Consider the following 26203-nt stretch of genomic DNA (forward strand, 5'->3'; position numbering starts at 1 on the left):
GTTTTTAGCTGTTAAGTATTGTTTGGATTGCTATATTATTTGGTTGTGTTTTGAAATATTTTGGTTGTAAATGACAAACCCACTGGAACTAGCTTAAGCGTAAGAAAGAGATTCACTGTAAAAGGACCCAAATGTCCCACAGGACCTAGCCAACAGGCAGGAACCTGGAGCCTCCAAGAGCAATTCTAACCAGAGGCTTGAAAGCCACCTGGACATGCTCCATTTCTGTTCTTGTCTTTACATCTGGGAATAATTATAATGATAACAATAACTACATCAACCTACCTCATAGGTTGTGAAGTTTCAATGAATTAATATATGTAAAATGCTCAGGTCAGTGCCTTGCAGTCAGTATTCTACAAGGCTCATTACATGACTCTTATTCTCTCTCTGCAACCTGGCTTGTTTTCCCTCCTTTACCCCACAGAATGGGAAATACGGCTGACGTCAGAGTGTCCTACAGTCCAGCATCCAAGGAGAAACTGTAAGACTTCCCCCTTCCCCAAAATTCACAGGACAGGATTCACTGGCTCAGTTTGGCTTAGGTGCCCATCATGGCCAGATAGTGGGGTCAAAATAGAAAGTCACTCTACGCACTGCCGCCGTGTGAAAAGGGGGCAGTGGGTAGGAAACCCCAGGGAAGGACGTGCTGGGCAGGCAGTCCCACAGGGATCCTGGACAGATTTTCAGGATATTTATGGATTGATGTCACCTTGGAAGAAGAAGACCTTGTGCTGGTTAACATTTTCATCCAAGAGTAGATGAAGATATAGAAGGCATGCTTACTGGGTGGAAATGGACTCGTGCTTCAAGGAATGAGAATATGAGATGACAGAACCAAGAAAAGACCTAAGAGGATGGGAAAAGGGGGCGAGTGCTGTGGGCTGTACGTGACCTAAAACGTCAGGTGGGAAAATGTCGCCTCACAGAAACAGATAGGATTAAAAGGCTTGCATTCCAGTAGGATCACTGTGTGACCAAAGAGCAAGTAGATGAGACACAGAGACAGAGAGGATGCCTCCAACTAGAGAGAGACGGTGGTCCAGGGTGAACTCAGGCTACTCAGATCAATCTCTAGGATTACATTCAGTCCTGGGTATGTCATTTTCAGAAAACTATAAACTGAGTCCCTTCGGAGGAATGGGACAATGATATTGAAGGAGGCTGAAACCACGTCACACGTGGTTACACCCCTAAGAGAAGCCTCATGTGTATGGGTTTCTCTAAAATTAATTGATAGGGGCTTCCCTGGTGGCACAGTGGCTGAGAATCTGCCTGCCAATGCAGGGGACATGGGCTCAAGCCCTGGTCCGGGAAGATCCCACATGCCGCAGAGCAACTAAGCCCGCACGCCACAACTACCAAGCCTGTGCTCTAGAGCCTGTGAGCCACAACTACTGAGCCCGCGGGCCACAACTACTGAAGCCCGCGCACCTAGAGCCCGTGCTCCGCAACAAAAGAAGCCACAGCAATGAGAAGGCTGCGCACCGCAACGAAGAGTAGCCCCTGCTCACCGCAACTAGAGAAAGCCCACGTGCAGCAACGAAGACCCAATGAAGCCAAAAATAAAAAAAATTAAATGCTAAAAGAATAATTCACAATTCATTCTACAAGGCCAACGTTACTCTATAACAAAACCAGACAAGGACAGTCAGGACAGATACAAATTCATAGCCCTCACGAACACTGATATAAAATTCCAAACAAAATTTCAGCAAATCAAATTCAATAATATATAAAAAGGATAATGCATCATGACCAAGTGGGGAATAGCCCATAAATATAACCTCTGTTTAACATTAGAAAATCAACATAATTTACCATCTTCACAAACTAAAGATACACACATCTCAATACACAGAAAAGGATGTGACACAATTCAACAGCCGCCTAGTGAAAAAAATTCTCAGCAAACTAGGAATAGAAGGGAACTTCCTAAACCTGAAAAAGAACATCTATGAAAAGCCTAAAGATAACATCATACTCACTGATGAAAAGCTGAGTGTTAAGAGCAAGAGCACAGCAAGGCTGCCCAATTTCACCTCTTCTGTTCAACATTGTATTAGAGGTTTTAGCCAGTGCAATAAGAAAAAGAAAAGCACGCAGACTAGAAAGGAAGAAGTAAAAGTGCATAGGTCATGCCCATCTACATAGAAAATCCAACAGAGAAATCTTTGTGATCTTGGGCTAGGCAAAAGTAAATTAAAAAATAGAATAGCGCTTCCCTGGTGGTGCAGTGGTTGAGAGTCCACCTGCCGATGCAGGGGACACGGGTTCGTGCCCCGGTCCAGGAAGATCCCACATACCGCGGAGCGGCTGGGCCCGTGAGCCATGGCCACTGAGCCTGTGCGTCCAGAGCCTGTGCTCCGCAACGGGAGAGGCCACAGCAGTGAGAGGCTCGCGTACCGCAAAAAAAAAAAAAGAATAAAATTAAACAATTGAACTCCATCAAAATTAAAAACTTCTGCTTTTCCAAAGGCACGGTTAAGAGAATGAAAAAACAAGCCATAGACTAGGAAAAAATACATGTAATCATCAATACGATAAAGATTTTATACCAAAATATACTAAAAAATTCTCAAAACTCAGTAATAAGAAAACAATCCAATTTTAAAATGGGCAAAATTTAACTTCAATAAAGAAGATACACAGATAGCAAATAAACACATAAATAGATCTCAAAATCATTAGACATCACGAAAATGCCAATTAAACCACAATGAGATCCAAGTACACATCTATTAGAATGGCTAAAATTCAAAATACTGGCCATACCAAGTGTTGACAAAGATGTGGAGGAATTGGAAATCTCATTCATTGCTGATGGGAATGTAAGATAGTACAACTACTTTAGGAAAATGGCAGTTTCTTTAAAAATTAAACGTACACCCTAAGATCTAGCCATTCCACTTGCAAAATATTTACATAAGAGAAAAAAGAACATCTGTTATGCAAAACTTGTCTTAAGAATATTCATACCAACTTTATTTGTAATAGACAAAAACCGGAAACAATCTGTCCTATCAACAGATGAATGGATAAACAAATTGTAGTACATCCGTACAGTACAGCGCTACTCAGCAATAAAAAGGAACTCCTTGCGACAACATGGCTAAATTTCAAAATAATTATGCTGCGTAAATTTTATTTATATAAAATTCTAGAGAAGAAAAATGAGCCTATTGCTGAGCAATCTCATTCCAGAAATCTTTACTCCATATATACTAACATGAGGGCATAAAGATATGTGTACAAGAGTGTTTATTACATCATTTTTGAAAAGTTGAAAAATTAAAAACAACCAGGATTTCTATTAATGGGGAAACTGTATATTTATACAATGGATAACTGCTCTCAAGTGTTAAAATGAATGAGGCAAATTTTATGTGTAATAAATATAGTTTAATAAATATAGTTTAAATAAATATAGTTTAATTATTTAAATTTAGTTTAAATAAATATAGTTTAATTATTTAATATTTATTAAAATAGTTTAATAAATAACTATATAATAAATATAGTTTAATAAATATAGTTTAATTAATAAATAAATATAGTTATGTGTAACTTTGAAAAAGTTCTCCACAATATGTTGTTAAGTTAAAAAAAAACACATTATAAAATATAAAAAGTAAAGCCCATTTTCATTAAAACGATATGATTATATTGTATGCTTACTGTCTACTTATAAATACGTGTATGTGTCTATAAATTCTGGAAGGATATACACTAACATCCTGACAGTGATGATCTCTCTGTGTCAAGTGGGGGGAAAATAGTTAGGTGACACCTTATGCATTAAGACAGAAGAAAAATCCCTAGGATCATGTGTGTTTTTAGTTTCCCTTTTTATGCTTTTTTATATTTTCCAGGTTTTTCACAATTAACATTTAAAAGAAATCTGCACCTTTATTAATTACAAGAGGATAAATGGTAATTTTACTGTGCAGAAAATCTGACAGTCGTTTTAATCAAGTGATCAAATTAACTTCACCACAATCACTTCACCAGTAATGGGACAAAGAGACATCGTGTGCCTTTTAATACAATGTGCTGAGAAGGATATGACATTCCTTCCATGGTATTCCTATCAAAAATGCATGACCCGGATTTGATCACAAGGAAACATCAAACTCAAATTGAGGAGCATTTTACAAAATAAATGGTTAGATCTCTACAACTGTCACAGTCGTGGAAGATAAAGACTTAGGAACAGTTTCAGATGAAAGGAAACTCAGGGGACAGGAACCCTGCACACAGTCTGTAGTCCTGGGTTAGATCCTTCCAGAAAGAGGACGCTAGTGGGTTAAGTGTAAAAACTTGAATACCGTCTGTACATTCGCTAATGGTATTGTATTGTTAATTTGCTGGTTTTGTTTATTGTTCTGGTTCTGAGGGTATGGACGATGTTAACATTTGGGGAATCTAAGAAAATGCTAGGCAGGAATTCTATGAAATATTTTTGCAACAATTTTGTAAGTCTGAAATTATTTCAAAATTTAAAAGTTGAGAAATAAATGTAATTGGAAAACCAATCAACAAAAAATCTATTCTTCAAAGATTTGTATCAAGTATTTCTCTAGTTCAGTGAAAATAATATGAATTTTAAAGTAAGGCAAAACTGAAATGGAGGGCTTCCCTGGTGACGCAGTGGTTGAGAGTCCGCCTGCGATGCAGGGGGCACAGGTTCGTGCCCTGGTCTGGGAGGATCCTACATGCTGCGGAGCAGCTGGGCCCGTGAGCCATGGCCGCTGAGCCTGCGCGTCCGGAGCCTGTGCTCCGCAACGGGAGAGGCCACAACAGTGAGAGGCCCGTGTACCGCAAAAAAAAAAAAAAAAGTCCATATTTCCTAAAGCAATCTATAGGTTCAATGCAATCCCTATCAAAATTACAATGGCATTTTTCACAGAAATAGAACAAACAATCCTAGAATTTGTGTGGAATTACAAAAGACCCCAAATAGCCAAAGCAATCTTGAGAAAGAAGAACAAAGCTGGAGGACTCACGCTCCCTGATTTCAAACTATATTACAAAGCTATTGTAATAAAAACAGTATGGTACTGGCATAAAAAGACACATAGATCAATGGAGCAGAGTAGAAAGCCCAGAAATAAACCCACACATATATGGTCAATTAATTTACGACACAGGAGCCAAGAATATATGATGGGGAAATAACAGTCTCTTTAATAAATGGTGTTGGAAAAACTGAACAGCTGCATGCAAAAAAATGAAACTGGACCTCTATCTTACACCATACCCTCAACTTAACTAGAAATGAATTAAACAAATATAAGACCTAAAACCATAAAACTCCTGGAAGAAAAGATAGGCAGTAAGCTCCTTAACATCAGTCTTGATTTATTTGGATCTGACACCAAAAGCAAAGGCAACAAAAGCAAAAATAAATAAGTGGGACTACATCAAACTATAAAGCTTCTGCACAGCAAAGGAAACCTTCAACAAAATGAAAAGGCAACCTACTGAATGGGAGAAAATATTTGCAAATCATATATCTGATAAGGGGTTAATACCTAACATATGTAAAGAACTCATACAACTCAATATTGAAAAAAACAAACCAATCTGATTAAAAAATGGGCAGAAGATCTGAATAGACATTTTTTCCAAAGAAGACATACAGATGGGCAACAGGCACATGAAAAGATGCTCAGCATCACTAATCATCAGGGAAATGCATATCAAAACCACAATAAGATATCAATTCACACCAGTTTGAATGGCTCTTATCAAAAAGACAAGAAGTAACAAGAGTTGGTGAGGATGTGGAGAAAAGGGAACCCTTGTGTGCCTTTGGTAGGAATGTAAATTGGTGCAGCCACTATGGAAAACCAGTATGGAAGTTCCTCAAAAAATTAAAAATAGAACTGCCATATGACCCAGCAATTCCAATTCTGGGTATTTACCTGAAGAAAACAAAAGCACTAACTCAAAAAGATACATGCACCCCCCTGTTCATTACAGCATTATTTACAAGCCAAGACATGGGAGCAACCTAAGTGTCCATGGGTGGATGAATAAAGAAAAGGTAATATATATCTATATAGCTATACTATATGTTATATATCTACATCTATATCTATATATATAATTCAGCCATAAAAAAGGCTGAATTGCCATTTGCAATAACATGAATGGATCTTGAGGGCATTATGCTAGTGAAACAAGTCAGAGAAAGACAAATACCATATGCTCTCACTTACATGTAGAATCTCAAACAAACAAAACACAATCCGCTCCCCCCGCAAAAAAAAAAAAAAAAAAAAAAAGCTCAAGATATAGAGAACAGATTGGTGGTCACCAGAGGCAGGGAGTGGGTGAAACGGGTGAAGGAGGTCAAAAGGTACAAACTTCCAGTTATAAAATAAATGTCGCAGGGATGTAATGTATAGCATGGTGGCTGTAGTTAATAATACTGTATTGTATATTTGAAAGTTACTAAGAAAGATCTTAAAAGTTCTCATCACAAGAAAAAAATCTTTTTTATATCTATGTATAGGGACCGATGTTAACTAGACTTACTGTGATGATCATTTTGCAACATATACAAATATCAAATCATTATGTTGTATATCTGAAACTATGTAATATGTAAAAAAATATATCAGGAGGAACATACATTTTATTCCTGGTGTCTGGTACGTCTCTGTAGTTGCCCAAGTTTTTACTGATAATGGAATTAAATCCATATTTTGAATATCCATGAATAAGTTCTGGGTCCAAATACTTAAAATCCTTACCTGCAAGAAAAGGTATTAGTCACATAAGTATAGGTTTACTATCATCACGTTGATAAAGGACAATAACAACTATATCCTGAATTCACTCCTTTTATAACATGTCAGAGTAGTTTCCCTGGAACCGAAACTACTCCCAGATGACAAGGTTAAAATCAAAGTATTCACAGAAATCAAAGCAGATTCCTTAGCAAAGTATGAACAACAAGCTACTCTAGAGTCATTCAGTTTCTCCAGAGAAGGAAGTGCTCAGCCTCCTTGGTCCCATCATGATTTGCAACTGTCGTGTGAAATTATATTAACTGAGGGATCTAGGGAAGGTGGGAGAATGGCAGCTGAAGCCCCTCTCCCAAAACTCTGTTTGAGAGAATAATACAAGATGACAGAGGACAACCCAAACCTATCAGTCATAGCAATAAATGAAGTTGGCATAGATTTCCCGTTAAAAGATAAAAAACTCTTAGATGGTAATAAAAAACGAAATGTAACCATAAACGATAAATAAGATGAACTAACATGGTTAAAAGCGAGAGAACGGTCAAAGACTACAGGAGTCAAAATCATTTTTAAAGCATAGAATTCACGGGAAGGACAATCCAGAAGGTCATTTGATACTCACAATAAGTCACAGTAAAGGTTTAATAGTAATGAGCTTGTAGACATCAAATAACGCTGCAACAAAATACTTAAAGAAAAATTGTTCGAAATATCAATATATGTTGCCACAAACGAACGGTAATGGAAGTTTTTCAGAACAACTCTGAATCAGACAAAAAGTTAGAAACTTGAATAACGTAATTAGTTAAGTTTCCTTAGTAGATTTTATGTTGTGCTTTGTTCTTGAGAGAATAATCTTTCTTTTCCAATGCCCAAAGGGTGTTTTCCAAAACTGGTATAAATTCTATACTGGATATAAAGAGGACTCCCATCAAAAAGTGACCCCATTTCCCCTCGGCCCTCTTTCTTATACCTAAAAACTCCTTGGCTCTGAAAGGCGCGTATAAGGAGGCAGGTTGCCTGGGAGCCTCAGGACAGGGGCAAGGACACGGTGGGCTCCTGATTTCTTTGTTGCCTCCCGTAAATCCCAGACAGGGGGCTGTCGAAGGCTGCAGGTGGAACCACTAATGGGCACAGACAAAACAAGCGCCAGGATACGCCTGTTCCTCCAGCCACAGGGCCAGGAAAAAGGACAACTAACCACAGAAACCCTCTGGCAGCACCCACTCTAGTCCAATCAAGCACCAACGGGAGAACCACACCGCCCCCTGTTGGCTCCAGTGGGGAGAGCAAGGAGCGCATCCACCTCTACTCCAAGGGAACAAGGGGCTGTGCTCCTCTCCCCTGAGCATAACCTAGCCTTCCATCCCCCTTCCCGGCAGAAGAAGGCAGTGTTCTGATTACCTGTCTGGCTGGTGTGGGTGGGCTGAGCAGGGAGCTGGTCTTCCAGAAGCCTGCCTGGTAGAAGCAGGTGGTGCTCTGATTCTCTCTAAGGTAGTGTCTTGTCAGTGGCGTGCTGAGCCTCCAGTCCCACCTGGCAGCAGCAAGGCTTAACGACGTGGTGCAAGGTGAGGCTAGTCACTACGCCATGTACCCACTGCCCCTATATCCATGGGGGTCCGGGGAGAGCTGAACCTCCACCCTCAATGGCAGCAGGTTGTGCAAAGCAGGATAGTTGATACTCTGCTTACCCCATCTCCTGACCCTGGCATCAGGGAGGCCCACTGGGGAGCTGAACTCAGAGACAACAATGTCATGCAAGTCAGCACCCCATTTCCCCAACGGGGCTGCTGAACGTCCCCTCCACCATCCACAGCGTGGCAGTGCCCACGCTCCACGGTTGCCAGGGTGGAGTCGGCAGGCTCAGCAGGAAGCAAACACACCCACCCACCTGGCCCTTGTGCTGCATCTTAACAGAGGTCGGCCTAACAAAGAAGCTTAAACAGGACCCAGAGTTTCATAATCTCCAAAATGCCCAGGATACAATCAAAAATCTGTCGTACAAAGAACCAGGGAGATCTCAAATTGAATAGGAAAAGACAATTGACAGATGTCAATGCCAAGATGAATCAGAGGTCAGAATGATCTCAGATCCTAAAGCAGCCATCATAAAAATGCTCAGAAACAGAAAAAGGGGAAATCTTAGCAAAGAAATAGAAGTTATAAAAAAGAACCAAATGGAAATTATAGAACTAAAAGTAATCTAATAAAAACTCGCTAGATGGGCTTAATATTAAGTAGAATAGTGATAACAGAATCCACCTACTCTGAGCAATGGAGAAAATAGACTAAAAAAAAAGTGAAGAGAGTCTCAGGGACCTGTGAGCTAACAACAAAAGAGCTAATATTCATATTATTGGAGTCTCAGAAGGATAGGAGAGTGAGGAATGAAAAAGCACTCTTAAAAAATAATAGCAGAAAAGTTCACGAATTTGGTGTACACGGAGGAAATGCTGAAGACAATCGTATTTTAAAATGGAGGATGCTAATGGACTTTGCTTTTTACGCTTTACTGGAAGCGGCAAAACACTGATTCAAGGAGACCTCAGTGAGTTACATACGTATCATGTTAATACCTAGAGCAACCACGAACAGAGCTACACGAAGCAATACATTAAAAGAATACTGGAAAAAAAAAAAAGAATACTGGAAGTAAATCAAGATGGGATTCTGAAACATGTTCAGGTAACTCACAATAAGGTAAGAAAAGAGAACAGAAGAATGAGAAATGGAAGAAGCAAACAAAAAAATAATAAAATGGCTGACTTAAACCTTAACGTATGAAAAATTATATTAAATGCAAATGATCTAAATATATCAGTTAAAGACATAGACTGTCAGAGTGCATTAAAAAAATACGCTCTGGGCTTTGCTGGTGGTGCAGTGGTTGAGAGTCCACCTGCCAATGCGGGGGACACGGGTTCGTGCCCCGGTCTGGGAAGATCCCACATGCCGTGGAGCGGCTGGGCCCGTGAGCCATGGCCGCTGAGGCTGCGTGTCCGGAGCCTGTGCTCCGCAACCGGAGAGGCCACAACAGTGAGAGGCCCGTGTACCGCAAAAAAAAAAAAAAAAAAAATGTTCTAACAATATGCTGTCTATAAGAAACTCCCCTCGATGTGATGTAGGTGGATTGAAAGTAAAAGGATAGAAAAAGATACATCTTGCAAATAATTTTAAAAGCAGGACTAACTACATTAATATCAGATAAAATAGACTTTAGAACAAAGAAAATTACTAGAGACAAAGAGAGACAGTATATACTGATAAAAGATCAGCCTACCAGTAATATATGATGATCCTAAATAGAAACATACCAAAAAACAGTCTCAAAATACATGAAACAAAAACGCATAGGGTTGAAAGGAGAAACAGACAGACCCATGATTATAATTGAGCTCTTCAATACCCACTCTTAGCAGTTGTCAGAACTACTAGCCAAAAACTCAGCAAAGACACATAAGAATTGAACAATGCAATCAACCAACCGGATATGACTGAGATTACATATACATAAAACACTTCCCCTAACAATACTGGAATACACATTTTTTTTCAAAGTATCCATGGAGCATTCACCAAGATAGGCCATATCCTGGATCATAAAACAAACCTCAAAAAAACCCTAAAAGAATCGGAATCATAGCGTATATTTTGTGACTAAGGCGGAATCAAACTGGATGTCAATCATAGAAAGACAGAACATTATTCAAAACACTTGGAAATTAAACAATCTATTTCCAAATAATCCAAGAAGAAAGTCTCAAAGGGAATATAAAAATACATAGAATGGAATGAAAATGAAAATTCAACATATTAAAATATGTGGGATGCAGGTAAAGCAATATTATTAAGATATTAATTCTCCCCAGACTGATCTATAGACTCAATTCAATTCCATTCAAAATACCAGCAGGCTTTTTGGAGAAATTGACAAGCTGTTTCTAAAATATGTACGGACAAGCAAAAGACCTACAGTAACCAAAACAATTTCTAAAAAGAATGAGAATAGAGTTCAGAAACAGATCCAACAAAAATGGCCAATTGATTTTTTAAAAATAAATTTATTTATTTTAGGCTGCATTGGGTCTTCGTTGCTGTGCATGGGCTTTCTCTAGTTGGGGTGAGCGGGGGCTACTCTTGGTTGCGGTGCGCGGACTTCTCATTGTGGTGGCTTCTCTTTTTGCGGAGCATGGGCTCTAGGCGCACGGGCTTCAGTAGTTGTGGCACGCAGGTGCAGTAGTTGTGGCTCACGGGCTCTAGAGTGCAGGCGCAGTAGCCGTGGCACACGGCTTAATTACTCCGCAGCATGTGGGATCTTCCCGGACCAGGGTTCGAATGTATGTCCCCTGCATTGGCAGGCGGATTCTTAACCGGTGTGCCACCAGGGAAGCCCTGGCCAATTGATTTTTGATAAAGGGACCAAGATGGCAAAAGGAAAGTTTTTCAACAAATGGTGTTGGATCCATATGGAAAAATGAACTATGATCCTCACCTCACAGCATCACAGAAATTAATTCAAAACGGAGTTAATGTAAAACCTAAAATTTTAAAATTTCTATTAAAAAAAAAAGATAGAAGGAAATATTTGTGAACTTGAGGTAGGCAAAGATTTCTTAGATAAAACATAAAAAACATAAACCACACAAGAAAATGTGATAAATTGACCACAGAAATTTAAAATCTTGCTTCTTGAATGAAACCACTCAGAGGAGAATGAAGATGCCCGGCATGGTGACTCTAGTCAGCACACTGTTTTATATACTTGCAAGTTGCTAAGAGAGTATACCTTAAGTTATCTCTTGAAGTACTGAGATAACTTTTATCCTTTCCAAAGAAAATGTAATGAATAATAATGGTGAATTATGTGATTATAAATAATCTTGTTTTCAACTGTAGAAATTAGAAAACATTCTCCTCTTGGAATATAAGAATAAATTGTATATTAACAGTAAAAAAAGAAAAACAAGAAAAAAGTTATCATCACAAGAAAAAAAATGGTAACTATGTGTGATAATGTATGTTAATTAAATTTATTGTGGTAACCGTTTTGCAATATATACATATATAAAAAGCATTGTGTTGTACACCTAAAATGAATACAATGATATATATCAATTATATCTCAATTAAAAAAAGAGAGAATGAAAAGACAAGGCACAGACTTGTGCAAAATATTTGCAACTCACAAATCAAAGGATTTGATACCAGAACATATTTTAAAAGTCTTAGAAATCAGAAGACAGACATCCCAATTTAAAAAGGGACAGAAGACTTGGAGAGACACTTAATAAAAGGAGATGTACGTGGGGCCATTAAGCACAGGAAAAGGTGTTCAAAATCCTTAGTTGTGGGGAAATGCACATTAAGGCCACAATGATACCATTACTCACCCATTAGAATGGTTAAAATCTAAAAATCTGAGCATGTCAAGTGTTGGCCAAACCTGGAGAAAATGGAATTCTCATCCACTGCTGAAGGAAATATAAAATGGCACCCTTCCTTTGGAAACGGGTTTGTCATTTTCTTTACAGTTAAGCATACAGCTACCATATGACCCATCCATCCCATACCTAGGTATTTACCTGAGAGAAACAAAATATGCTTATACAAAGACTTACATGTTAATACCCATAGTGGCATTGCAATTCATTCCAGAATAGCTACAAATGTATTAAAAATACATACTATGGGTCTTCCCTGGTGGCGCAGTGGTTAAGAATCCACCTGCCAATGCAGGGGACACGGGTTCAAGCCCTGGTCCGGGAAGATCCCACATGCCGCAGAGCAACTAAGCCCGTGTGCCACAACTACTGAGCCTGCACTCTAGAGCCCGTGAGCCACAACTACTGCAGCCCACGTGCCACAACTACTGAGCCCACGTGGCACAACTACTGAAGCCCACGTGCCTAGAGCTCATGCTCTGCAACAAGAGAAGCCACCGCAATGAGAAGCCTGTGCACCACAATGAAGAGTAGCCCCTGCTCGCCACAACTAGAGAAAGCCCGCGTGCAGCAACAAGCAACAAAGACCCAACGCAGCCTAAATAAATAAATAAATAAATGAATTTATGTTTAAAAAGACATACTGTATTTTTCTTAAAGAAAATACATAAAAGAAATGAGGAAGATATCTAAGGAGGAGGAAGAATTGGGGTGAAGTTTTTACTGTACCTATTAAAATTTATTTCTTTGAAACACAGAAAGCTATCTGAAACAGATACAGCAAACTACATAAAAATTGTTAAATTTAGGTGGTAAATACATACAAGCCTGTTTTATTATTTTCTCTGTGTGTGTGTGTGTGTGTGTGTGTGTGTGTGTATGGATATATATGAATATATATGAGAAATATTTCATAATTTAAAATTGAATTGCTCTAAAAAAGGACATTCTCTCACTCTTCCCAGTTATTAAATTTATGGTATATTTTCCCCTTAAAATGGATAACAGAGGAAATCAAAATACTTACCTAATTTTAAAAATGACTTCTGTTCTGTAGTTTCATCTTCATTAGGCCTTTTGACTCTTACATAAGGTCTTGGTATTTGCACTGAGCCATGTTTAGTTTGCAATTTCTTCCCAAGGGACCAAATTAATGGCTTTCCTTTCTCCTGGATCTTCTTCTCCTCCTTCTTCACAGGATTATGGTGAAAATAAATACTAAAGATGGCTGTCCAGATCCCAAGTGTCAAGGATCCGTAGAGTAAACATTGAATTATAACATTCCTCATTGTAAACCTAGCATTTTTGAAGGTCCATTTTAACATTTCCTAAACCAGAAGGATTTAAGAGAAGCTGTATTAGCTATTTTGATGGTTTAGAGATCATCGACTTGGCTTAAATTCAATTTACAGTGCTTTAAAAACAGGATTATTTTGATTCAGCGCTTATCATATACTTTGATACGAGAAAGTGTATCCTTTAAAAAAACTCTTAAAACTGATATTCATCAGATTTCTTAACATGAAAATGTATAACGTGCTTATAAAACATACACTATCATTTAAAGTCATTGACCCAGACTCCTGAGATCAAACTAAAGCAAACAATGTGAAAGAAGGGTTTCTCATCCCTTCCACCTCCTCGACGCATCTAGGAGTGATGGCATAGGTCTCTGTTTTAAAAAGCTGATTTGACACTAATCAGACTGTTAGAAATGTAAAAACATGCACTATCCCATGGTGGAAAGAAAGTGGGCAGTGAGAAGTGCGGACCCCCCTGATGGGACTGTGAAATGGTACAGCCACTCTGCAATCTCTGCAGGTTGAATCTATACATAGGGAATGTGGAAGTAGTTCCATCCCTAGAAATACACCCCAAAGAGACTCTCGCCAGGAGACATGTACAAGAACATTTACTGGAGTCATGTTTGTGGTAGGAAGTAGATACAACTCTAGTTTCCCTCAACAGAAGAACTGATAAACTGAGGCTGTTCATTCAGCGTTGGAAATGAACCTACTGGAGCAACACGGATTAATATCGTAAAATCTAAAAAACATAATGTTGCACAAAAAACAAGTAGGGTATGATGTTACCTATATAAATTTGGAAAACACGAAAAGCAGTGCAATTGTTTATGCGTACGATTGAGGGTAGCAAATGTTAGGGGAAAATACCATGTGTGTGCACGGTCTACACGAATATAGGAAAAATACGAGATAGTGATAACCTGTGTGTGGGAGGGCGTCAGGAGTAGGATAAAGAGCTCGGACTGTGTCCTTAATGCTTTTTATTTTGGTCGTGGGTTGTGGGATCTTAGTTCCCCGACCAGGGATTGAACCTGGGCCCTCGGCAGTGAAAGTGAGGAGTAGTAACCACTGGACCGCCAGGGAATTCCCCTTAATGCTTACTTTTTAAAAGTTCTGAAGCAAATATGGCAAAATGAGGAGGTTTGATAAAGCTTGATGACGTGCACACAGAGCGTTCCTGACATTCCTCTCTGTATTTCTCCAATGTTTGAAATATTTCATAATTTATCGAAAAAGAAAGTCTTGAGAGGCTTCCTTTAAAGTTGATAGATTGAATACGTGTGTCTGTGTCCTCTCCCTCCTGACTCAACTGTGAACAAAAAAAAGCTGAAAACTCTCCTGGGAAAAGAGTGGTAGAGAGAAAAATGCATGGCAATGTCAGTACAGGTTTGGAAGACACACTATTGGCCGTGTGACCATGACTTGGAAGGACAGAGGGAGTCACAACTCCAGGTGGGTGGAGCGAGGACTCTGAGACAGATACGCGTCTAGCAGACCCCAGGGCAGCTCAGGGTTTGGAGGCCCAGGCTTGTCCAGGGGCACGAGGGGAGGCTTTGGAAAAGGTCACATGCTTCCATGCAGATCAGTCGGCTCTGGACACCCCTCCCTGCACAGAAAAGTCAGACAAGAGCCTGGCAATTTCTTCTCTGGAGAAATGGGACTGTAGAGGCTCAGCCTCCACAGAAGGAAGCTTGAGGCTGAGGTCAGGGGAGTCGCCTGACACTCCTTCCCGCTTCACGCACAGGATCCCAGCAGCCAGGCTGCTCAACCTGAGGTAGGAGAGGGGAGAATTATTCTGTGATGAGAAGACAGGCCCCAGAGAAAAGCCCCCCACACAGTGAAGCGTATGGGGTGCCCAAGAAAGCAGCCGACCCCCCACGTGTCACTGTGAAGACAGGACACCTGTGGGAGGGGCTGAGCCCAACACCCAGAGGTTCCCGACAGCGTGTTACAGTCTCACTTTTCCGCTGGAATGGAATGCTGTTATGGACTGAATTGTGTCTCCCTAAACTCATGTGTTGAAGTCCTAACTCCCAACGTGACGGTATTTGGAGACGGGGTCTTTAGTAATGAAGTTTAAATGAGGTCATTAGGGTGGGCCCTGATCCAATAGGACTGGTGTCCTTATAAGAAGGGGAAGAAACACCAAGGGTGCAGGCACAGAGGAAAGGCCATTTGAGGACACAGTGAGAAGCTGGCCGTCTGCAAGCCAAGGAGAGAGGCTTCAGAAGACTCCAACCCTGCCGACACCTTGACCTCGTACTTCTGGGTTCCAGAATTGTGAGCAAATAAACGTCTATCGTTCAAGCCACCCAGTCTAAGGGACTTCGTTGCGGTTGCCCTAGTAAACTAGTACAGACGCCGAGGACTGGCTGAGGTGCTTGAGGGAAGCCTTCAGAAAGAAAGAAAATACAAACTGAACCAGAAGAGGGGAACAGCAAATGAGAGCTTTCGAAACATCAAAACACTGATTTTGATTGTTCAGAGAGAGCTAAGAAGACATTACATTTATGAAACCAGAGAAGCAGGCTTGAAAAAGGAACACTTAGAGAACAAAAAGAGGCTGCTGAAACTTAAAGCATGATCGCTAAAATTAAAAATCATCAGAAGGTTGTTAAATAGCATGAAAGGAATACTCTGGAAGCACAAATAAATGAGAGAGAGGAAAAAAGTGAGAGATGTGATATTTCATTCTACGAAGTATCGATTAACATCCAACTAGTGCAAAGGGTTCCAAAAGGTGATCAGAGAAAAGAGGAGAAAAGCATCAAATAAATAATACAAACATTTCCCCCAGAACTAAAAGGGCCCACAGGATGGCCAATGCGGTCGATGCAAAAAGATCCTAAAAGCTTCCAGAGGCAGGAGAAACAGGTGACATATACGAGAAGGAGAAGCAGAATGAGATCAAATTTCTCAACAGCACTGTTGGGTTCTGAAAAACTGCAGAGAAATGGCTTCAAAATTCTGTTAACTGATATTCCAGCTAGATTTCTATATCTAGTCAAAATTTAATAAAGCTTGAGAGTAGAATAAAGATGTTTTCAAAAACAAATTACACTCCTTGGCTTCCTTTTTGGGAAACTATGTGTGGATTGTAAGTGCCAACAAGACAAAGAATAAACAAAGAGCACAAGGACCCAGGGTAGTGGATTCAACCCAGGAGAGACGCAGAGCAGTCTCGGAGAGCAGGTGTGAAGTGGGCTTAGGGTGCAACCAGCAGAGATTGGAACAGAAGCTGGTGTTGAGCTCCGGGCGCTGCACCCCTACCCCACAAAGGAGATGGGTCCAAAGAATATCAGATTTGATGAATTATTTGGGGGTGGGGAAGTGCAGGTAGATGATCTCTATGATGGTAAAAACTAAGGAATGATATAGATAGAGTGATGAAGATGTAACCACTGATAACTGTATTAACCAAAAAAAAAAAAAGTCACATAGATTTATTGGAAAATAAGCTAAAAAACATAGAAGCCATGTAAGACAAATGAAGTTGGTGTATAATATAGATAAACCAAGAAAGAGAAGTCTGAGAATATTATTTAAAATGTGAAGGTAACCGTCATAAGAAACAGATTAAAGAGTCTCTTGCTTTTAGGGAGTTGAACTGGGGTGGGGGTCAGTGTGGGAATTGGGAAGGGCCTGCTGACTTTCTTTTAAGATTTTGTTTTTATTTTATTTTTTATACGTATGTATTACTTTGATAAACGTTTTTGAAGCAAAGATTTTAAAAAAAGATTGAAAATGAAAACAAAATGTGAAAATAAATCAAACAGCATCAATACTGGCAAACACGTGAACATAGATGCTCCCATCCCTGTCCCTTTAAGTCCCCTGATGTCCTGACTCCTGGGAAAAGTAATCAGTGAAACGAGCCTCATGCTCTCCAGGTCCCTCCTGGGTCCAGGTCCCTCTGGCATGGGTTTTCCTTCTCATGCTCCAATTCTTCCCAAGTGACTTCCTGGCACTGGAACATTTAGCATCATCTCCCACTTTTACCCTTTCTCGGACTCGAGGGAAGAATCTGGCTTCTACAGTTTTGACCTTGGCCCTTCCCTAGGAACAAGCTTGCATATCCACTGTGGTTCTTACTGCTCTTGTTCATGTAGGAAACCCATACTGCTCAACAGAACCCAGTGGCCATAACGGCTCCACGGCCTCAAACCACCAGAAAGAGGCCTGAACACACCTGGGCACAATGCCTTAGGCAGTGGTGGGCACCTGTTCCCCCTACTGCCAAAGGCTCACAGCCAAGTCCATGCCCCAGAATGACCTCTGGCTGAGGTAAGCTGCTTTGCCCAAGGTTCCCCCTCCCTGAGGGAACTCACGCTTAAAGACTGGTCGATGGGTGGAAGCCTCTTGTCTCACTTTGGGATGACTCTGAAGGCCCCTCCGGCCCAGAGTTGCCCATGGGACTGGCAGGGGCCCCTCAACCACATCACACTCCAACCTCTTCCTCTGCTTGACCCATTTCCCTCACTTTGGAAAGCCAAACCCACGTCAATAAAGTGCTTCCATGCAAACCTCAGAGTCCGTTTTCTGGGGAACTCGAACTACAAGAGTTGGTAGTAGGAGTGGTCCTGGGAAACGGTCTAAAATGGGGTTTAGGGGCTGGGTCACCCTTAGCTGACTTCCCTGAGGACCCACTGCTGGTGGAAAGGCAGTATTCTGATAGCCCCTTAATGAAGCAGTTTCCTCACTAAAACTTTGCTGTGGTGGCCTGGGGTGGAATCCTGGCGGAAAGGAGTGTTCTGGTTGGCACATTTGAGAGATGAGGGCAGGGAGTGGGCACCACAAGTACCACGGAATCAGGATGGTTGTAGGTGAGGCTGTGGACGCAACTGAGAAAAGTAATGGAGAGCTGAGGGTTATTCGTCCCCCATTTAAGGCAAAATATCTGAGTCCGAGGGCCTCCTTAGCAGGGTATAAAAAGACTCATTCCTACAACCAAAGGGCAAGAAAGCAGGGCTTGATGAGGGCAGCTGAGCTGCAGGGAAGGGAAGGTTGATTCTCACCTTGGCTAGTGTTCAACCCAGGAAAGGAGGGAGACCGAGCCTCGGGATGGGAGTGTATGGGTGGAGACACGCCGGAAACCCCAGACCCACCGGACACTCTGGACCCACAGCAATGGCCCCTCCTCTCCACGAAAGGCTAGCTCTCCTCCTCTCCTTGAAAATAACACAGCGGCCTCCGTTTCAAAAGGCAACACCTGCCCTCCCTCAGGGTCACCTCTCAAGTCCGCTCCTGGCCACCAGGTCAGTAACGAGGATAAAGTCATAACATAGCTTGGCCGGGAATGTGTGAGGCACCCTCTGTTCTCCCAGAACTCCAGGGCCCAGGCGTCACCACCCACTGGAGTCAGGGGCCTGTGCCTGAGCTGAGTCCTGAGGATGCTCGGTAAAGGGAGGGGACATAAAGCTGGATTCGGGAGAGTTTATCAGTATGGGAGCATTCCCCTAGGACACAGGATCTAACGTCCTGACAAAGATCCTGGTTGCACAATAAAGGCTCATTGACTGAATGAATAACACTCTAAAAACGAAATATTTAATTATGCAAAGAAAATGTATCGAATGTGTAAGAGAAGAAGATAAGTTCTAACTAGGGGAAATGGATGGAGTAAAAGAACTGAAAAGAGAATGAAGCTGTTTTAACATATTACCACCACATCTTCCTATTAGTGTCTAAATTTTGAGAGACATCTGTTTTGATTTTCTCCAAAACCCAAAAGCAATTAGAAACTAATGAAAGAAGAAAATAGGTGAGGGGAGGCCACCAAGTTTACTATACAAAACATACACATGAATTCGTATGATAGAATTATTACTGAAAAATAAAATAAATCCATACTCTAGAAAGATTCTACCATACTAAGAAAATTTGGGAAAGAATAGATACATGCATATGTCTAACTGAATCACTTTGCTGCACACCTGAAACTAATACAACACCGTAAATCAACTCTACTCCATTATAAAATAAAAATTTTCTTACAAATTAAAAAAAAAAGAAAATTGGGGGAAAATTTTCTTTAGATATGAACACTTATAAAAATATCCCTCCCCCCCAAATTTCTTATTTTACTAATATCAGTTGTCTTATTTTGCATTTTCTTAAAGCAGAGCTCCTATTAGTTCTCTGGAATATGCACCTCATCTCTCCCCCTCCCGCCCCCAACACCCTCCCCACACTCCCACAAAACGCAGAAAACTTCTCCTACCCAGAGATAGATCCCGCAGCTCTGTGATTGGCTCTTTGACTCTGTATTCTCAGAAGGAAACCATGTTCAATTATTTCCTTCACTAAAACTCATATGCTAGAAAAATACAGAATTAAGTTGTTAAAAAATATTTCAGTGATTTGTATGTATAGCAAACAAAATTTTAAATGCATTCAAAAAAAAAAAACCTGAGAGTTAATGAAAAGAATCCAATAAAGCAAAAAAGAACGCTGCCAGTAGTCACTAACACATGTGCACACGCACACACCGAGAAACCAAAGCCCTAAGATAAATCTGGATTTACAGCACTGAGTTTTAAAATGTTCGTTTTTAGAGCCAGGAAAACATGACCATGCTTTAGATAATGTCACAACTAATTTTTCTGCAAATAATCAGTATTTGTAATCCCGTGCTTTCCAAGAACAATCTTAATACCTATCTCCATACAAGATCTCTGACTTTCTGATACTACCAAGAGCTTTTTTTTCTATTTCGCTTTTTGAATAAGTAATACATTGTCTTTGTATAAATCCTAAGAAGCACAAAGGGTGTACCTTTGTGGTATACACTGAGAATTGGCCCTGATTTTCAAGAACTAAAGTTATTATGATGCCCAGTAAGCCTCTAAGGTGGCATAACCCAGCCCGAAAAATCTGATCTTCTTAATCCTAATCCCCAGAGCCAGCATCCCATTCAAGATTCCGTGATTTGATGCGCTGCTCCCACTGATTCTAGGTGGAAGGACAGCCCCCCCATCTTTGTTCCCACTTTTCAGCAGACTGAGTCCAGCCACGTACCACTGAGAAAACCACTGGCTGCTCTCTAGTTGTATTCTCCAAGCTGAGTCACAGGCGGAATTAGGCAGGAGTCTACACTGAATGATCTGGAAGATGGAATTTCTTCCTGAATGCGTTCTGAGCAAATAACTTGACTGTGCTGGGTACCCTGCCCCGCATGGCAGGGCTCAAAACACAGGCGGCCCCAGGCTAACTCACAAAGCCCTGTGACATCACACAGCTCCTCACCAGCCCCAGAGGCCCCTGCCCGGGAGCTCCAATCAGCGGGCAGGATCCAGGAATTCCAAAGTTCAAAGGGTCTTTCCAGAAAGTCTTAGAATTCTCTCTCCTCAGCTGAGGAAATAGGAAAAACCTAGCATTGGGCCAATCAAAATCCTAGCCTTCTCTAGGGCAAGCCTTGTTTTTGCCTCTTCTGAAATAAACTTAAGAAAACAAAGAAGTTTTCAGAATACCTCAAGAGACAAAGATAAGCCAAAGAGCTACTGGCTGCCTTTTTATTTCTTACCCTGTATTACTCAACTTTAGATATTAGTACCTGAATTCGGCCAAAGGCTCGCAAAATTTCTTCTTTCTTAACGTGTCTGAGCAGATCCGACCCTCCCCCCATGAAGGAGGCTGACTCAGTGTTTTGCCTGGGACCAGCCATCTGCTGGTATGTGAGAGGAAGGGAGTGGGCTGCTGTTTTGATACCTCTCCTGGGGCAGATACGACAGCCAGTTATAAACCTCCAAGCTTCCAGTCTCCTTCAGACAGGCTCTAAGGGAAGGTGCTTTTTTGTACTTTTATAATAATAGTAAAAGGTAAGCTTTTGTTCATAGTAGCCCCCAACTGGAAACAACCCTAATGCCATCAACAGGAGAATGGATAAATTGTGCTTCTACATGTGACAGAATGCAAAGCAGCACTGAAATGACTGAGCCGCAGAGCCACACAACAGGATGAATGCCCAGACGTGACACTGATAGAAGCCAGACACAGCCTATAATCCTAATTCTATGAAGCTCTAGAAGAGGTGAAACTAATCCAGAGTGATGGTGGTCAGAGTGGTGATTACCTCTGGGAGGGGGTGGGAATGCCTGCTTCTGAGAGAGGCCCAGGGTGAGCCTTTTATAGGGCTGGACACGCCGTATCTTCTTGATCTGAGTGAAAGCCTCACAGAGCCTACATATGCAGTCACTGGGCTGTTCACTGAACATTGTGCCCTCCACTGTGTGCATGTTATAGCCTCACAGCCTGAAGGAAAAAAAAGTGAGTTGGCCCCAGTTTTGGACAAATTTATCACAGGAGTTTTGCAAGCATTGCATGGTTGGTTTGTTGTAATAAAGTCAAATCTTTCCTTCTGAGAAAGGTGCACATACAATAGTTAGAATTTTATTTTATTTTTATTTTTTATTAAGATATAATTCACATAACACAGAATTCACCCTTTTAAAATATAACAGTTCAGAGGTTTTTTAGTATGTTCACAAAGGTGTGGGACCATCACCACTATTTAATTTCAGAACATTTTCCTCAGCTCAAAGAAACCCCATAACACCTGGCAGTCACACCCATTTCCCCTTCTCTCCATCCTCCATCAACCACCTATCTACTTTCTGTCTCTGAGAATTTACTTATCCTGGACCTTTCATATAAATAGAATCACACAACACGTGGTTCTCGCGTCTGGCTTCTTTCACTGAGCATCATATTTTCAAGGCTTGCCCACACTGCAGCACATGTCAGTACTCCATTCCTTTTTATGCTCAAATAATAATCCATTGTATGAAAATACCACATTTTGTTTATCCAGTCATCAGTTGATAAACATCTGGGTTGTTTCCACTCAGAATGGATCAAAGACCTAAGTGTTAAGAGATAAAACTATAGGACTTCCCTGGCGGTCCAGTGGTTAAGATGTCGTGCTTCCACTGCAGGGGGCCACGGGTTCAATCCCTGTCGGGGAACTAAGATCCCACATGGCACATGGTATGGCCAAAAAAAAAAAAAAAAGAGAGAGAGAGATAAAACTATAGAAACTCTTAGAACAGGGTAAAAGCTTCATGACATTGGATTTGGTGATAATTTCTTGGATATGACACCAAAGTACAGGCAATGAAAGAAAGATAAATCGAACTACCTCAAAATTAAAAACTTATGTACCAAAGGACACAATTAAGAGTGAAAATGCAACCCACAGAATGAGAGAAAATATTAAATAAACACCTATAAACCATACATCAGGATTGTCCATAGGAGTAGAAAAAGGGGACGTATTTCTCCACCACCTCCTGTTTCTAGTGGGTGAAGGTTTGTTCGCTCCGCCATGATTCTGAGTTGGGTATTCACAGCACTAAGGGGACAAGGGGGACAAAAGGGACCAAAGATGAGCTCTTCCATGTGCACCAGCATGAATCAATCGGGCATCATCACAGAACCAGTCACCTCCACAGTGGTGAGGGCAAGAGTATAAGGAATGAGGCAGAAGAGGCGCCCCATACAGGAGCTGTTAGGAATTGTGTCACATAAACCGGGAGTAGGCAGAAATGAGCAAGCCAACCTTCACTTTTCTTCTCAAACCTCCAGCCTCCCCTCCATCCTACCCTCATTCTCAGCTGGTGATGGCAGAGAACAGAGAAGCACTCAGATGAGAACTATTGGGTTGGCCAAAAAGTTCATGGTTCTTCCATAAGATGTTACAGAAAAACCAAAAGAATTTTTTGGCTAACTCAACACCTCATTTTCTTTCCCTACCACCTATTCCACCAACCACCAATATTTGTATATATTCTCTCTGCCTTTTCTCTGTTAGAAAAGGAAAAATGTCCCTGCTCTCTCTGGAGGCAAACCCACTGTTACGCTCAGAATCCCATCCTCTTGCCTTCTCAAGGGCTGACCTCAGACTTACGTTTGTCTCATCTTCCTGCATCACCAGTTTCTCCCTCTCCACTGAATCTTTTAGACTGTCACCAAAAAGAACACAAATAACAAATGTTGGCGAGGATGTGGAGAAAAGGGGACCTTTATGTGCTGTTGGTGGGAAATGCAAAAAGACACATGCACCCCAATGTTCACGGCAGCATCATTTACAACTGCCAAGACATGGAAGCAACCTAAGTGTCCATTGACAGATGAACGGATAAAGATGTGGTATATGGGTGTGTGTGTACACACACACACACACACACACACACACACACACACACACAAAATGGAATACTACTCAGCCATAAAAAAGAATGCGATATTGCCATTTGTAGCAACATGGATGGACTTGGAGGGCATTACGCTAAGTGAAACAAGTCATACGGGGAAAGACAAATACTATATGAAATCACTTATACGTGGAATCTAAAAAATACAGCAAACTAGTGAATATAACCAAAAAGAAGCAGACTCACAGATATAGAGAACAAACTAGTGGTAACCAGTGGGGGGCAGGAGGGGCAATATAGGGGTGGGGGAGTGGGAGGTACAAACTACTGGGTGTAATAAGATAGGTTCAAGGATGTATTGTACAACATGGCTATTAGAGCCAATATTTTGTAATAACTGTAAATGAAGAATAACCTTTAAAAGTGTATAAATTTTATTTTTTAAACTTACAAATACCCTTCCTTGACCCTTTGTCCCCTTCCAGCCACTGTTCTCTTGGAAGATCTTGGAAGAGGTCTCCACGGTCACTCTCTCCATCCCTCACATCCATTACTCCCTGCAGTAAAAGTTACATGAGGTCTCCAGGCTGGCTCTCCTCTCATTCCTGGGCAAGCAGGAAGACTTACAGCCCTTAGCAGTTAAGAGGGGCCATGCTCCTTGTTCTGGCCAGACGGCTGTGGTCCAGGGAATTTAAGAGTAAGTAAGAGGTCCCCCCACCAGCTCTTTTCCTGAAGAGCAACCTTTGAAGTCTGCTAGATGGCATAGCTACAAGATGGAGGGTGTAGATACCACAAGGTATAGTTACAAGATACCGGATGCACAGGAGGCCTAATTTAAGCAACATATGAACATTTGTGTTAAGCCCCTGAGATTTCAAGGGTGCTCTGTTATCCCTGCCTAATCTAATAATACTCTTAACTATACACTCTCCAAATCGACCTGCTCAGTCTCCTATCCCTACCACTTCGTTAGACCACTCTCATCCAAGTCACCAACGAACACCGGCCAAATCCAGTAGTCACTGTTATGTCCTCATCTACTGGCCTCTCAGCAGATACCGCAGGGTTGGTCACTTCCTCCTTTTTGAAACAGTCTCTAAACTTGGCTTGCCTGAGCATACTCCCCTTTGGTTCTTCTTCGCTGGAGTTTCTTCTTTTTCTCAGCCTCTAAAATCGGAGCGCTGTGGGGTTCAGTCCTGGATCCTCTATTACCATTGATTTGCACTTTCTCCCAGATGACCTCAGTGATCCTTAGAGAGGAAAATACCATTTGTGTGCACTGACACCCCAATTCATACCCCCACGTCCTACCTCTCCACTGAGTCCTAATATTTGTCCAACTGTCTAAGCATCTCAAACTTAACAAATCCAATTAAAATGAAACTTCTAAGCTATAATAGTCTTTGCTTAGCCCATGGCCACCCAGCTAGCGGTTACATTCTGACCTCCTCTAGGTCCCTCGGGGCTTCTCCTGGGTGCTTCTGGATCCTCGGAGTGGGTGTGAGTCATAGAGTGGAAAGTATTCCTCCTTCAACCAGAACATCTCTGCCTTTATCTGATTAGCTTCCACTTAAGGCTTCATTTGAGGGAAAAAAAAATTCCTCATCTAAGAAGCCATCTGCAGAGCCAGTGAACAATTACATGATTACGGGGCTTCCCTGGTGGCGCAGTGGTTGAGAGTCTGCCTGCCGATGCAGGGGACACGGGTTCGTGCCCCGGTCCGGGAGGATCCCACATGCCGCGGAGCGGCTGGGCCCGTGAGCCATGGCCGCTGAGCCTGCGTGTCCGGAGCCTGTTGCTCTGCAACGGGAGAGGCTACAGCAGTGAGAGGCCTGCATACCGCAAAACAAACAAACAAACAAACAAAAAAAAACAATTACATGATTCCGTTCAGTTTGAAAAATGCCAATATAACTTCTCTGAGCCCCAGCTGTCTGATCTCTAAGCGGGGAGAGTAGTGTTGACCACCTAGGGTGGCTGTGTAGGTGAAGTATCTAGAGGAGTTTTTAGGCACATTGTAATTAGAAGAAAATCCACAAGAGGGGAACCGGCGAACAATCAGGGAAGGGCCGTGTAATAACACTGAAGGATGGTCTTTCCAGGGAAACTGGGTAAAGGTCTGACATAAAGTTTGGTTGAGCTATTATCACGGGGATGCTTGCTGTCCATTTACTGCAAAACCAGTAGTAGCTGCCGATGGTGCTTTCCTACCAGCCTGTGAGCTCCAGGAGTGGAGAGGTCATTTCTTATTAATCTTGGACTCCAGCACACAGCTGGGAATCCTGCCCTGAATCTGGGAAACAGCAGTGTGATGTGAAGTGGAGGGCGCCTACTTCTACACCTGCAGGGAAAGGATGCTAAAGAAGCCAAGGTGTAGGACTTCCCTGGTGGCGCGGTGGTTAAGAATCCACCTGCCAATGCAGGGGACGTGGGTTCGAGCCCTGGTCCGGGAAGATCCCGCATGTCACGGAGCAACTAAGCCTGTGCGCCACAACTACTGAGCCTGCGCTCTAGAGTTCGTGAGCCACAACTACTGTGCCCAAGTGCCA

General features: G+C 41.6%; 1 protein-coding gene across 1 annotated transcript in view; it reads right to left on the reverse strand.

The window, feature by feature from the left end:
• The window catches only part of GALNTL5 (polypeptide N-acetylgalactosaminyltransferase like 5), a 128589-nt gene that overhangs the window by 53762 nt on the left and 48624 nt on the right, over positions 1-26203 (reverse strand). The window contains exons 4-5 of the mRNA XM_060155882.1: positions 13224-13524; positions 6641-6761 (exon numbers count right to left, since the gene is read on the reverse strand). Of these exons, the coding sequence (XP_060011865.1) occupies positions 6641-6761; positions 13224-13524 (422 nt within the window). The remainder of the gene's footprint in view (positions 1-6640; positions 6762-13223; positions 13525-26203) is intronic.

Source organism: Lagenorhynchus albirostris, chromosome 8, assembly GCF_949774975.1.
Source record: "Lagenorhynchus albirostris chromosome 8, mLagAlb1.1, whole genome shotgun sequence".
NCBI classification, from domain to species: domain Eukaryota; kingdom Metazoa; phylum Chordata; class Mammalia; order Artiodactyla; family Delphinidae; genus Lagenorhynchus; species Lagenorhynchus albirostris.